Source organism: Haliotis cracherodii, unplaced genomic scaffold, assembly GCF_022045235.1.
Source record: "Haliotis cracherodii isolate W230 unplaced genomic scaffold, xgHalCrac1.p SCAF_18, whole genome shotgun sequence".
In the NCBI taxonomy this organism is placed as follows: Eukaryota; Metazoa; Mollusca; class Gastropoda; order Lepetellida; family Haliotidae; genus Haliotis; species Haliotis cracherodii.
Genome location: NW_027266273.1, coordinates 23365804 through 23379609, shown reverse-complemented (window position 1 = coordinate 23379609; position 13806 = coordinate 23365804). Strand labels below are relative to the sequence as shown.

The following is a 13806-nucleotide window of genomic DNA, read 5'->3' as shown; positions in this document are numbered from 1 at the left end:
CGACACCATTGTTGCTGCAAAATGGTGCCAAGATCTTGCAAATTCTGTGGTTGGTTCTGGAGAGTGCGCAGACTTCTGCCAAGAGCATCCCAGACGTGTTCGATGGGATTGAGGTCGGGAGACCTTGACGGCCAGTCCATGACGTTGACTCCCGCATTCTGAAGGAAATTCCTTGTCAAAATTGCTGTGTGGGGTCTGGCATTGTCGTGTTGGAAGATCAAACCGGGTCCATGTGCTGCCATAAAAGTCAGAAGTTTTGGTGCCAGTACCTGGTCGCGAGAAGCAGCAGCGTTGAGGTTGCCATGGATGACAAGAAGCCTGGACCGTGCATTGCCACAGAAAGCACCCAACACCATGACACTTCCGCCTCGAAATCTGTCAACTTCCTGTACACAACACTGGGCGTAACGGTCATGACGGCGCCTCCACACCCTCGCCCTACCATCAGCAAATCGGAGATTAAATCGGGATTCATCACTGAAGACGACTTGATTCCAATTCCTCTGGGTCCATCGTAAGTGTCGCTGTGCCCACAATTGACGCTGACGTCTGTGAAATTGAGTCAGAATCGGCCCGTAGTATGGCCGTCGTGCTTGAAGGTGAGCAGTTCTCAGACGGTTTCGAACAGTTTGCGCACTCAGTTTACCCCTAAACAGTTCATTTCTTGTTGATGTAGCCGTCGAAAGTCGGTTACGGAGGTGACGTAAGACAATCTGACGATCCTCTGCATGTGACATCACACGTGGTCGACCTGGCCGAGGGCGATCAGCGGTGGTACCCATTTGCTGTAGACACGTCTGTAAATCATAAACAGTCCGTCGACTACAACCCATCGTCCTTGCGACTTCAGCTACGGACGTTCCCGTCTGCAACATGCCGATGGCACGTTCACGTTGCACATTTGAAAGGCGTGGCATGACAAATGGCCGTAAAGACTTTTGTTTTCTTGTGCTTTTCTTTTTTTGTTAATGACTGCTAACAAGTATGGCTGAAAACACGTGCGGTATTATGGCCATGTGACCAGTTGAACGTGAAAAAAAACACTTTTGCCACTATAGTGCTGTGCACATGATTTTGATCGATTAACCTGCACAAAAACGGGTGTTATCTGAAGACAATAGGTGGCCATTTCTGTTTAAATACAAAATAAGGGCCCACAATGATAACTGGTCAAAATGTTAAAATTTTAAAGTATTATGTCAACTTCAAGTTTGACCATTTTGATATACGTACGCATGTGACATCACACGTGGTCGACCTGGCCGAGGGCGATCAGCGGTGGTACCCATTTGCTGTAGACGCGTCTGTAAATCATAAACAGTCCGTCGACTACAACCCATCGTCCTTGCGACTTCAGCTACGGACGTTCCCGTCTGCAACATGCCGATGGCACGTTCACGTTGCACATTTGAAAGGCGTGGCATGACAAATGGCCGTAAAGACTTTTGTTTTCTTGTGTTTTTCTTTTTTTGTTAATGACTGCTAACAAGTATGGCTGAAAACACGTGCGGTATTATGGCCACGTGACCAGTTGAACGTGAAAAAAACACTTTTACCACTATAGTGCTGTGCACATGATTTTGATCGATTCACCTGCACAAAAACGGGTGTTATCTGAAGACAATACGTGGCCATTTCTGTTTAAATACACAATAAGGGGCCACAATGATAACTGGTCAAAATGTTAAAATTTTAGGATTGTGAAGTTTTTACAGCAAACAATGGTCAGAACTGAATCATTTAAAACACAATTACATAGGCAACTCATGGCCTGTAAGAGCTGTGACGGCATGTCACCAGGCAACGTGAAGTATTCGTTACACTGCCGCAATACCAGTAATGTGGTCTTTAATATGGAAACATTATCTATAATAAGAGACAATATATCGCCTCACCATCTGTTGAGTGAACACACTGAAACTGTCTCAAGGTGTGGATGGCCCGGAAATGTGTTGAGCTCGGCAGGGTCACCATTGGGTACGGCATGTATCGTTGTTCAATCTCAGTGCAAATAGCTAGGATCCATGAGGAGAATGTACTTCAGGGTAATACACGAATTTATACTTTATCTTATCGAGATTTTATGAAGCGTTTAAACAAATCCGTGATTCAGTGTAAGTTTACATCGTGTATACACGTGTAGATAGATACACCCAGGTGTCCTAGTCCCAGTTACATCAACCCATGCAACAAATTGTGTTATTTCAATGATGTGATTGAACAAAGCTTTATCTGTCATGTTTATATATTCCAACATGTAAATATATTTGAAGAGGGAAGGTTGGGTAGCATGATGGTCGTTGCGCTTGTTCGTCAAACCGAAGGTCCGGGTTCAATTCCCCAACTGGATACGATGTGTGAATTCCATATCTGGTGACTTCGTGATGTTATTGCTACATTGCAGAAACATCGTAAAACTATTTTTGATGACTGTTTATTTTGGTTCCTTTTCATTAATACTTCTCACTATCGTTCGAATACCGCATTCTTTGCCTTTCACTCGGAATTCACCTAGAAACTGCGACTTCCTATCGTCAAACTTTGCGACCCCCTCCAACCCCTCCCCGTGGTCGTATGTATGTTTATGTATTATAGTCAATCACATCTATGTAATTTGCGCTCTGCGGTTGTCAGTGCGAAGCGCGGCAGTAAACCCGTGATGAATCCTTCCCCAATTCCATCTGTACTTGTATGACACTACCTTTATCTTCCATCAATTGCTTTGCAGGCGGGAGCGTAACAGCTTTATCAAAGTACAATTCGGAGAACCTTTTCTTTAGAAACTCTATTTAATTTGTCGTTTGATGACAGTTTATGAGATGTATCACAAATTATTGTGAATATTGATGGATGACAATTTATTTGATCTCCAGTACATGATTCTCCCGATACAAAGGGTGCTTTCTGTGTTTCGTGCATCTGCATATCTCAGGCCAGTGTGTGTCCATCATACAGAAGCACCCCGTGGCTCCACACCTTTGACCGGCTGTGGCCTAACAGGTCGCTATTTTCCGCCAAGACAATATACAATAAATTAATAACAATTTTCTAGCTTTTTATTTCTTGTCAAATTCTAGTCACAATTTGTTAAATCTTTACATTGACCCAATGTTAAGAAAGCTTTCTCTGCTCTTTTAAGCGTTCAATAGTGAATACGCGAATATCTTTCCGCTCCCCCTGTCAATTGTCTTTCTCTACTTTTTCACATTATTAAACTGTTAATATGTTTATAATGAACAATCCAGCCTCCTCCCACTCCAACGTCAGCATGAACGACGTGGTCTGTCACATCACCGACATGTTATCTGGTTGCTCAAATTTCCAATGGATGATGAAAGTGAATAGATGTAGAGAAAACGTCTTCCATGATTATATTTTGAGGTGATTGATTCTTACAAACCCGGGATGATAAGACTCCCGTATCGCCTGCATCAGCTGACAGAACAGATGGATCAAATCAGCCCCGGCGTGACAGCTGAGCGCTGCATCCTCTTGCTGCGGTGACGCAACAACTCCCCCTGTCACACAACCAGCTAATCCTTACTTATAAAACTGAGTAAATATTGTTAATCTCAAGAATCTGATCCTTTAATCTGCTGAAATCGGAATCCCGATAAAATGAAGGCATTGAGATTAGCTTGAGAAATTAATTTAATCCTTTCCGTTTATCGGATTCTAAGTCTTGAAATATTTAGCGTAACAGTAATGAGTATTTGGTTTGGGTGAAGGGGGAATATGGGCAGTTGAACGACATTGTCCAACTCAAAAGAGCAACACAAAGATGAGCGTGTGAATATGATGGCTGTGTCAGTCAACACACGTCCTCGTCATATACCCGATTAACATGAATAACAGAAGATGATAGCAATGACTTTTCATTGTCAATTAACCACCTTCGCTCTATTCGTCCTTCTTGTATTCTATCACCCACTTCCAACTGTGCCTACTCTTGTCTGCCTAACTATCGTCCACGTCCGTTTCACGGTTGTCACCTCCGTCTGTCCCTACTGGTGTCCACCTCCGTCTATCCCTACCGTAGTCCACCTCCGTCTGTCCCTACTGTTGTCCACCTCCGTCTGTCCCTACTGTTACCCACCTCCGTCTGTCCCTACTGTTATCCACCTCCGTCTGTCCCTACTGTTATCCACCTCCGTCTGTCCCTACTGTTACCCACCTCCGTCTGTCCCTACTGTTATCCACCTCCGTCTGTCCCTACTGTTATCCACCTCCGTCTGTCCCTACTGTTATCCACTTCCGTCTGTCCCTACTGTTATCCACCTCCGTCTGTCCCTACTGTTGTCCACCTCCGTCTGTCCCTACTGTTATCCACCTCCGTCTGTCCCTACTGTTGTCCACCTTCGTCTGTCCCTACTGTACTTCACCTCCGTCTGTCCCTACTGTTGTCCACCTCCGTCTGTCCCTACTGTACTTCACCTCCGTCTGTCCCTACTGTTGTCCACCTCCGTCTGTCCCTACTGTACTTCACCTCCGTCTGTCCCTACTGTTGTCCACCTTCGTCTGTCCCTACCGTGGTCCACCTTCGTCTGTCCCTACTGTTGTCCACCTCAGGCTGTCCCTACCGTGGTCCACCTCCGTCTGTCCCTACTGTAGTCTACCTCCGTCTGTCCCTACTGTTGTCCACCTCTGTCTGTCCCTACTGTTGTCCACCTCTGTCTGTCCCTACTGTTGTCCCCGTCCGTCTGTCCCTACTGTTACCCACCTCCGTCTGTCCCTACTGTTACCCACCTCCGTCTGTCCCTACTGTTGTCCACCTCTGTCTGTCCCTACTGTTGTCCCCGTCCGTCTGTCCCTACTGTTACCCACCTCCGTCTGTCCCTACTGTTACCCACCTCCGTCTGTCCCTACTGTTGTCCACCTCCGTCTGTCCCTACTGTTACCCACCTCCGTCTGTCCCTACTGTTACCCACCTCCGTCTGTACCTACTGTTACCCACCTCCGTCTGTCCCTACTGGTGCACACCTCCGTCTGTCCCTACTGTTACCCACCTCCGTCTGTCCCTACTGTTACCCACCTCCGTCTGTCCCTACTGGTGCACACCTCCGTCTGTCCCTACTGGTGCACACCTCCGTCTGTCCCTACCGGTGCACACCTCCGTCTGTCCCTACTGTTACCCATCTCCGTCTGTCCCTACTGTTACCCACCTCCGCCTGTCCCTACTGGTGCACACCTCCGTCTGTCCCTACTGGTGCACACCTCCGTCTGTACCTACTGTTACCCACCTCCGTCTGTACCTACTGCTACCCACCTCCGTCTGTCCCTACTGTTATCCACCTCCGTCTGTCCCTACTGTTGTTCACCTCCGTCTGTCCCTACTGTTATCCACCTCCGTCTGTCCCTACTGTTATCCACCTCCTTCTGTCCCTACTGTTATCCACCTCCGTCTGTCCCTACTGTTGTTCACCTCCGTCTGTACCTACTGTTATCCACCTCCGTCTGTACCTACTGTTATCCACCTCCGTCTGTCCCTACTGTTGTTCACCTCCGTCTGTACCTACTGTTATCCACCTCCGTCTGTCCCTACTGTTATCCACCTCCGTCTGTCCCTACTGTTGTTCACCTCCGTCTGTCCCTACTGGTGCACACCTCCGTCTGTACCTACTGTTACCCACCTCCGTCTGTCCCTACTGTTACCCACCTCCGTCTGTACCTACTGTTACCCACCTCCGTCTGTACCTACTGTTGTCCACCTCCGTCTGTCCCTACTGTTACCCACCTCCGTCTGTCCCTACTGTTACCCACCTCCGTCTGTCCCTACTGTTGTTCACCTCCGTCTGTCCCTACTGTTACCCACCTCCGTCTGTCCCTACTGTTACCCACCTCCGTCTGTACCTACTGTTACCCACCTCCGTCTGTACCTACTGTTACCCACCTCCGTCTGTACCTACTGTTACCCACCTCCGTCTGTCCCTACTGTTACCCACCTCCGTCTGTCCCTACTGTTACCCACCTCCGTCTGTCCCTACTGTTATCCACCTCCGTCTGTCCCTACTGTTATCCACCTCCGTCTGTCCCTACTGGTGCACATCTCCGTCTGTCCCTACTGTAGTCCACCTCCGTCTGTCCCTACTGTTATCCACCTCCGTCTGTCCCTACTGGTGCACATCTCCGTCTGTCCCTACTGTAGTCCACCTCCGTCTGTCCCTACTGTAGTCCACCTCCGTCTGTCCCTACTGTTATCCACCTCCGTCTGTCCCTACTGTTATCCACCTCCGTCTGTCCCTACTGTTGTCCACCTCCGTCTGTCCCTACTGTTTACCTTTTTGTTGTACTATTTGTTTTATGAATGTATAACAATTTTGAAAAAAGAACACACCCATCTTTTGTATTTACTTTCAAGACAAAATACCATCAATTCAGGGACGTTGGAAACTATAATGAGAAAGTCTGAACGCGTCCGCTCCGGCAGAGATGAATGTTAATAATGCTAATAAAGTGTTATTCCCCATGGAGCTGAGAGTCGCTGAACAGAGATCTGGTTTAATCCTGTCGGTTCTGCTGCAAGTGGGACCGATGGGACCCGTTGATATGGAATCTAATATGGTCAATCGGGAGGAGGGTCATTTGTTGTGCTGCCTTCTGACACCCTCCCAGATCTCCCTCAAGGATAAGCGCCCCCTCCCGCCACCTCGGGACGTTAGCTGAATCATATGTGTTTGTGATTTCTCTACTTTCGCGAGGGATGATGATTTCATACATTTTGTTCTGTAGAGTTGATGTAGCGGTGCTGAAAGGGTCTTCTATGCCTTGGTTAAAAAATTGGACAGTTAATTTTGCATCGTCAAAATATATGAGGTAAAAAAAGGGGGGGGGGGGGGGGGGGGGGGGGAGGCGGGGGTAGATGTATCTTGTGTCTCTCTGGGCCTCGTACTGATGAAGGCGACGGAGCTTATATTACAGGTTTACATGGAGCATGAAATATATGCTGGAGGTTTGTGTAGGGGGATATTTTAATAATTGGGTTTTAGTAGGTATCTTTTTAATTTAACTTAGGGTGTGAAGTTAACTTCAAGGGTGAAACAGGTTGTTAGAGCTTACATCGGTATATAATACTACTCGTTGAAGTTTATTTAAGCTTCATTGGAAGGTTTAGATGTACTCGAGTTTATGTCAAATACGTTTCTATAAATACAAGGATAGCAATGTGAAGGAATTCCTCACTGTACAGCATATGTTTTATAATTCCGCTTTTTACTGAGTTACTTAAACCCGCGTATTTACAACAAAGAATATTGAAGTTTTCATCTACCCTAGGGCCACTGAACACGTGATCTGGATATACTACTTCCCAGTAGATATACCATGTGTGTTCATGTCATTGAGGTGGTATTCTTAATATAATGTCTGTTTCACATAAACTTGGAGTTATTACTCCAAAAGTATTTTTCAAATTATTTGATACTCAAATACAGCCAATTTTATTGTATGGATCTGAAGTGTGGGGTTACCGAAGATATGAATGTTTAGAAAGAATTCACCTACTGGCATGTAAAAAGTTTCTTCGCGTTGGAATAGCAACACCAAATAATATGATATATAGAGAATGTGGAAGATACCCACTTTACATTAATTCACAAATAAAGTGTTTAAAATATTGGTTTAATATCATCCGTATGCCAGAACATCGGCTTCCGAAAAAAGCTTATAACATGCTCTTTCATTTAGATAGTATCGGTAAGGTTACATGGGTATCGCATATTAGGACACTATTATTCTCACATGGATATGGGTATATATGGCTTAACCAATCTGTTGGTGATCAACATTTATTTCTAAATGATTTTCGTAAAATAGCAATAAATATGTTCTATCAAGGGTGGCAATGCAACTTGGAAAATAGTTCACGTTATGATTTGTACAGAACATTTAAGACTCTATTAGAGCCAGAAAAATATCTATCAGTTTTAACAAATAGTCACCTAAGAAATGGATATATTAAATACAGACTTGGCTTGTCAAAACTTATGATTAACTATGGACGGAAAATATCACTTGAAAGAATACAAAGAATTTGTCCATTCTGTAACTCTGCAATAGAAGACGAAATACATTTTACCTCTGAATGTCCTTATTATGCAGAATTACGTAATAAATATATACCAGAATGTTTCTTATCTAAGACGAGTAGAATAGCTTTTGTTTCTATTTTGTCATCGAATGATGCCGATGTAATGTTTAAACTATCTTTATTTGTAAAACATGGGATGGAACTACGAAATAACATGTTGAGTGGAAATTCATAATTTTAATTACCTCACCCTAGAAAGTCCTCATGATTATCACCGATTGTTAAATGAATGTTATATTTATATATTTTTTGTTGTATCTCCCAATCTGTAAATTCTCACCCACTGTATTTATCTGAACTTGTATATGGGCCGATGGCCTTTGATACAATAAACATCTTTGACTTGACTTGACAAGTAAAAACTCGTGAACTTCTCTAATGTCTAGCCAAGGCCAACTTCTGTAAGTGTTGACAAAGAACATCGCCAGTGCGAAATCCCTCCCATCTCCACGTGCTTAGTGGCGGCATTCCCAGCAGCTACTTGTTAAAACTCTACATTTACGGCCATAATTCCATCTTGATTTCAAATGAACAAGGGCCTTTCTGAATCTCATACTCCCAACATAAATCACGGCTTCCGATGTTTGCAATAAATTCTACTCGCACAAGAAGCCATCAGGAAAACAGCACTTCTCGTTTAAACGATATTGGTCGTATGGAAAGCAATCTCCCTCGGATTAACCCCGGGGCTTGATAAATTGATAGCCTTATTACAAATTGACTGCGCGATAATTCTCCTTGACTTCTATTACTGTGCGACAGATAGAGACGGGAATGGGATCCCCCTTCTTCTGTCATATCGACCTCCGGGTTAAAGGCCAGCTCGTGACGGCACCCCAGGGACACAGCTCGTCCTGCGGGACCCGTGCGGTTTCTTTCAGGCTTAAGACGTGGCGTTGAGTCGGACTCCCGTGAACAGTAGCCCGCGCGAGTGACTCCCAGCGCCAGCGATTAGACGCTCCATGCACGTACATGTACGCGAACATTTATTCTTTGCCTTGGAAAATGTGCCCTTATGTTGCTGCAAATTGAGATATGGGTTGGGTATCACCTGTGTAATACAGAGGGCAAGTGTTCCCAGGCATTGGCGTCTCTTCGAAATATGCCTGGTAGATTAAATATCTTTCTTTTTAGATTGGCGGATAAGAATGCTTAAAACTTAGAACTGGAATTTTGGAATTAGAAAGAAGTTGTGTGAATTTGATTCACGCCAATATTTGGCGTAAGAAAGATTGTGTGTATGACAATGGAAAGAAATGTATGAATGAGTATGTACTGAATTAGAAATATCTTTTTCGAACAGTAAGTGAGTGAGTACGTTTTTCGCCGCTTTTAGCAATATTCCAGCAATATCACGGCTGGGGACATTAGAAATTGGCTTCACACATTGTACCCATGTCGGGAATCGAACCCGGGTGTTCGGCGTGACGCTTTAACCACTGGGCTATCCGACCGCCCTTTTTCAAGAAGAGACCCGATAAGTTTCCAACTTGGCGCTAGGCGCTATGAAAATGTACCGGAACTAACAGAAAGTGTTTTTATTATTTATCTCATGTCTAAGACGAGGCACATGTGTTTGACTCGCGGTCGTCTATATGATGACATCAGAGATTTGTACGACCTTTCAGAAAATGAAAAATTCTCATCTTCAAAAATCAAATCTTTGTTTCAATTTGGAGAAAATAATATTGACCGGGAGAAAGGTATGCTGCGTTTTTAAAAATACTTTGGATTGTTTGAAATTATTTTTTTGTCTGATAATGTACTTTAATACATGAAGTGAGAAATAATTAATTCTGTGCCCCAAACACACACCGTAACGAGAGATGTGCACACGTGCCTGGCATATGATGGAGCTTCGCCCACGTTCCTGATTGAGAATACTCAAGTTATATATTTGTATTATATATATATTGGTTTGTTGTTGGCAGAACTCTCGGTCAGCCTCTTGTTAGACAAGCGTTATATACAATCAACTGTGACGTTGTCAATAATTGATAATGTCATTTTCAATTATTAGCTATTTTGGGCAGTGGGGTAGCCAAGTGGTTAGAGCCTTCGCTTGTCACGACGAAAGCACTGGTTCGATTCCCCACATAGGTACAATCTGTGAAGCCCATAGCTTATGTTTCCCCGCCGTGATATTGCTGGAATTTTGCAAAAAAGCGGAGTAGAAGTATACTCGCTCGCTTAGTATTAGCAATTTTACAATGACATGATGACACGTCATTGAAAGACAAGTCGTGAGGTAACCCAAGAGCCTGATGCAAATATCGTGTTCCTCAGTAAGAAGTTCCCCGATATTCGCGTCCTTGTGTTTTGTTTGTTGTTTGTGAGTCAGGTCGAGATAGTCCAGTGATTGACATTAGCATCCATACACGCAATTGGGAAACGATGACATGCATCAAGCGAGTCAGCGAGCCTGACCATCCGATCCCGTTAGTCGCCTCTTACGACAAGCATGGGATGGCTGAAGATCAATCCCAAATAAACGCCACCTAGACAAGGTCGTCTCATTACATTATTTGCACTACGCAATAGATAGGTGAGTGAGTATGGTTTTACGCCGCTTTTAGCAATATTCCAGCAATATCACGGCAGGGGACACCAGAAATGGGCTTCACACATTGTACCCATGTCAGGAATCGAACCCGGGTGTTCGGCGTGACGAGCGAACGCTTTAACCACTGGCTACCCGACGGCCCCCGCAATAGATGGGTGTGACCCTAACAGCTTAACCAAAGATTGGGGTGGGCAAGGCAACACCAGGGACAGGCTGTGTGCCAGTGGCGTGACACCATATTTACAGACGAATCAAGGTTTTACTGCGATTCGAAGAAGACAGAAAACGTTGTTAGCGAAGTAGCGGCGAGCGGTATGCCAGAGCAACAATTCCTGACCATTATCGGTATGGGACGGTAGTGTCATGTTGTGGGGCGTTATCACACATGACAAGCAAACTGATTTGGTAATTGTGAATGGACATATGACTGGCCAGCCATATGTTGAAATTGTGCGTGATGACGTTGTTTCATTCGCGAGAACGCCAACGTGGCACTGATCGTGGTAGCTCTTCAGGCGGAATGGCGGGCAGTGCCAAGGGCAACCACACACGAGTTAATCAACAGTACGCCATGAAAGCGTCGTGCATGTATCGCCAACATGGTGGACAGATATTGATTTACAAAATATTTACAGACATTATACGTCATTGCACCCTCACTAACATTTCATCAGTTCCCTTATTGTTGTCGGTATTATATATTTCACCCGAAATACGTCTCTGTATTTGTGGACACGTAATAATAAAGTCTTTGATAGGCATATACACGTTGGAAGAACGTGAAGACATTACACCTTCGTCGTTGTTGTCCGTACCAACATTTCATGGCTACTCCTTGTCCCTTCACCAGGTGTATACTGAGCAAGCGTATTGAGTGAATATATTAGGGGCTGGGTGTGGGGACAGAGAACCAACAAGACTGGCATTCAGCTATACATGAAAGTTCGAAATCATATTATTATTCTTTGTATAAGCAAACATTTGGTGTTGAAATGTATATTACAAGGCTATCATGTGATAAATTTAGAAGTATTATGGCACGTTTCAGATGTAGTTCTCATCATCTAAGAATTGAATCAGGTAGACATAACAAGGAACCTAGAGAAGAAAGAGTTTGTACTGTCTGTAAACATGGTTATATCGAAGATGAGTATCACTTTATTTTAATTTGTGATTGTTATCAAGCTTTGAGGTCAGAATATATATCCTTGCATTATTATGAGTTCCCGACAAGACATAAGTACAATATTTTAATGTCATCTACCAACCCATTTACTGTTAAGAAACTAGCCATGTATATTCTGAAAGCTATGAATCTAAGGCAAAGTCTGTTGGGATCTCCAACTCCCATTACCACACTGTTACCATTGTATCATGGGCCTATGGCCTACAATACATCTGAATAAAGTGAATAAAGACAGAGAACTGACTAGGGGGACATCATTACAACAAGGCAGACAGGGTAATGCTAGGCTGTCGCACAGTAGAGGGAGTACACGCTGGGAAGGTAGTGGATGTTTAGCTTGGTTGATTCTTCCTTTTGTTTTTTGAAGTTTCTTTTTTTTCCAGCGATTTATTTTGGCATGGCGAATTTTGGTTTGTTGCCAGGTTATGCTACTTCTACTACTACTACTACTACTACTACTACTACTACTACTACTACTACTGTAACAGGTTTGATGCCATCAGGTGCCCCTGCTCGGGCTGCCCCCAAGACCCCCCCCCCCTTCCTTTCCAACCGCTGGAATCCCCTGAAGCAAACAAATCCAATAGATAAGATAAACAAATGTTTTCACATTCCTGTTTTAATACAGTATGTCTGCACATGCGTTAAACAATCAAAAGCCTAACATCAACAATTTCTACAAACAGTAGAACAGCGGATAATTGCTATCATTATTCAAAGTCTAATATACTGAAAATCAGTGTCTAACTTTGAGGTAAGGCATTTTACAAGTTATGGCTACTTTGGAGATATAAATTGCGAAAGTATTTTGCGAGGGCACTGGCCAAGCGGGAACAGTTTCCATATCTGTGCTTGTAGACCTCTGCGGCTTGGAATCTTTTCCACAAATTATAACAGTTGTATTTTTGGCCGAAATATGTAATTACCTTGTTTCGTTTTATCGCAGTGTAAACATCTGACTGCATTTTGTAACGTTATGACAGGTCAGGTCAACAACGTCTGACTGTGGCCGTGACGTCTCATAGACTAGGGTAAGAGTAGCTTCCCTTTGATAAAGGACAGTGACTCTATCGGACAGACCGATGGATTGCCGCGAAAGACAAGTGAAAATAAATTGTGTAGGCAATTGTTGTTTTGCACATATGTAGTTACGCAACTGTATAAGAAACAGGTTTCAGGTGGACCTATATTGGCTACTGTAACTGTCCGACTGACACATCACTTACCCTCTGACTTAATATATATTAATGCGCACACTACACGAAAACTAAACGAAGAGATTTTGAGCCTAGAATTAAAAAAGGCCATCATATGATAACGAGGTTATCACGCTTGTGTGTTTGGTGATGGTAAACAGCCTGTATTAGGAATAAACACTAAGTATTTAGCTAATACAGGATATTTACAATCCCCAAACACACTCGCGTGATAACCTCCGTGTATCGACATAGATTGGACTGTGAGTGTGGGAGCTCCTGATCTGACTGTGAGTGTTGGAGCTCCTGGTCTGACTGACGTGACTGTGAGTGTGGGAGCTCCTGGTCTGACTGACGTGACTGTGAGTGGGGGAACTCCTGATCTGACTGTGAGTGTGGGAGCTCCTGGTCTGACTGTGAGTGTTGGAGCTCCTGGTCTGACTGACGTGACTGTGAGTGTGGGAGCTCCTGGTCTGACTGACGTGACTGTGAGTGGGGGAACTCCTGATCTGACTGTGAGTGTGGGAGCTCCTGGTCTGACTGTGAGTGTTGGAGCTCCTGGTCTGACTGACGTGACTGTGAGTGTGGGAGCTCCTGGTCTGACTGACGTGACTGTGAGTGGGGGAACTCCTGATCTGACTGTGAGTGTGGGAGCTCCTGGTCTGACTGTGAGTGTTGGAGCTCCTGGTCTGACTGTGAGTGTGGGAGCTTCTGGTCTGACTGAGTGTGGGAGCTCCTGGTCTGACTGACGTGACTGTGTGTGTGGGAGCTCCTG

General features: G+C 44.4%; 1 protein-coding gene across 1 annotated transcript; it reads left to right on the top strand.

The window, feature by feature from the left end:
* Nucleotides 1-580: 580 nt before the first annotated feature.
* On the top strand, nt 581-13780 carry LOC139465565 (macrophage receptor MARCO-like). The gene is made up of 2 exons (XM_071247279.1): nt 581-599; nt 13287-13780. Exons 1-2 carry the CDS (start codon nt 581-583, stop codon nt 13778-13780), a joined length of 513 nt encoding a protein of 170 aa, XP_071103380.1.
* The last annotated feature ends 26 nt before the right edge of the window (nt 13781-13806 follow it).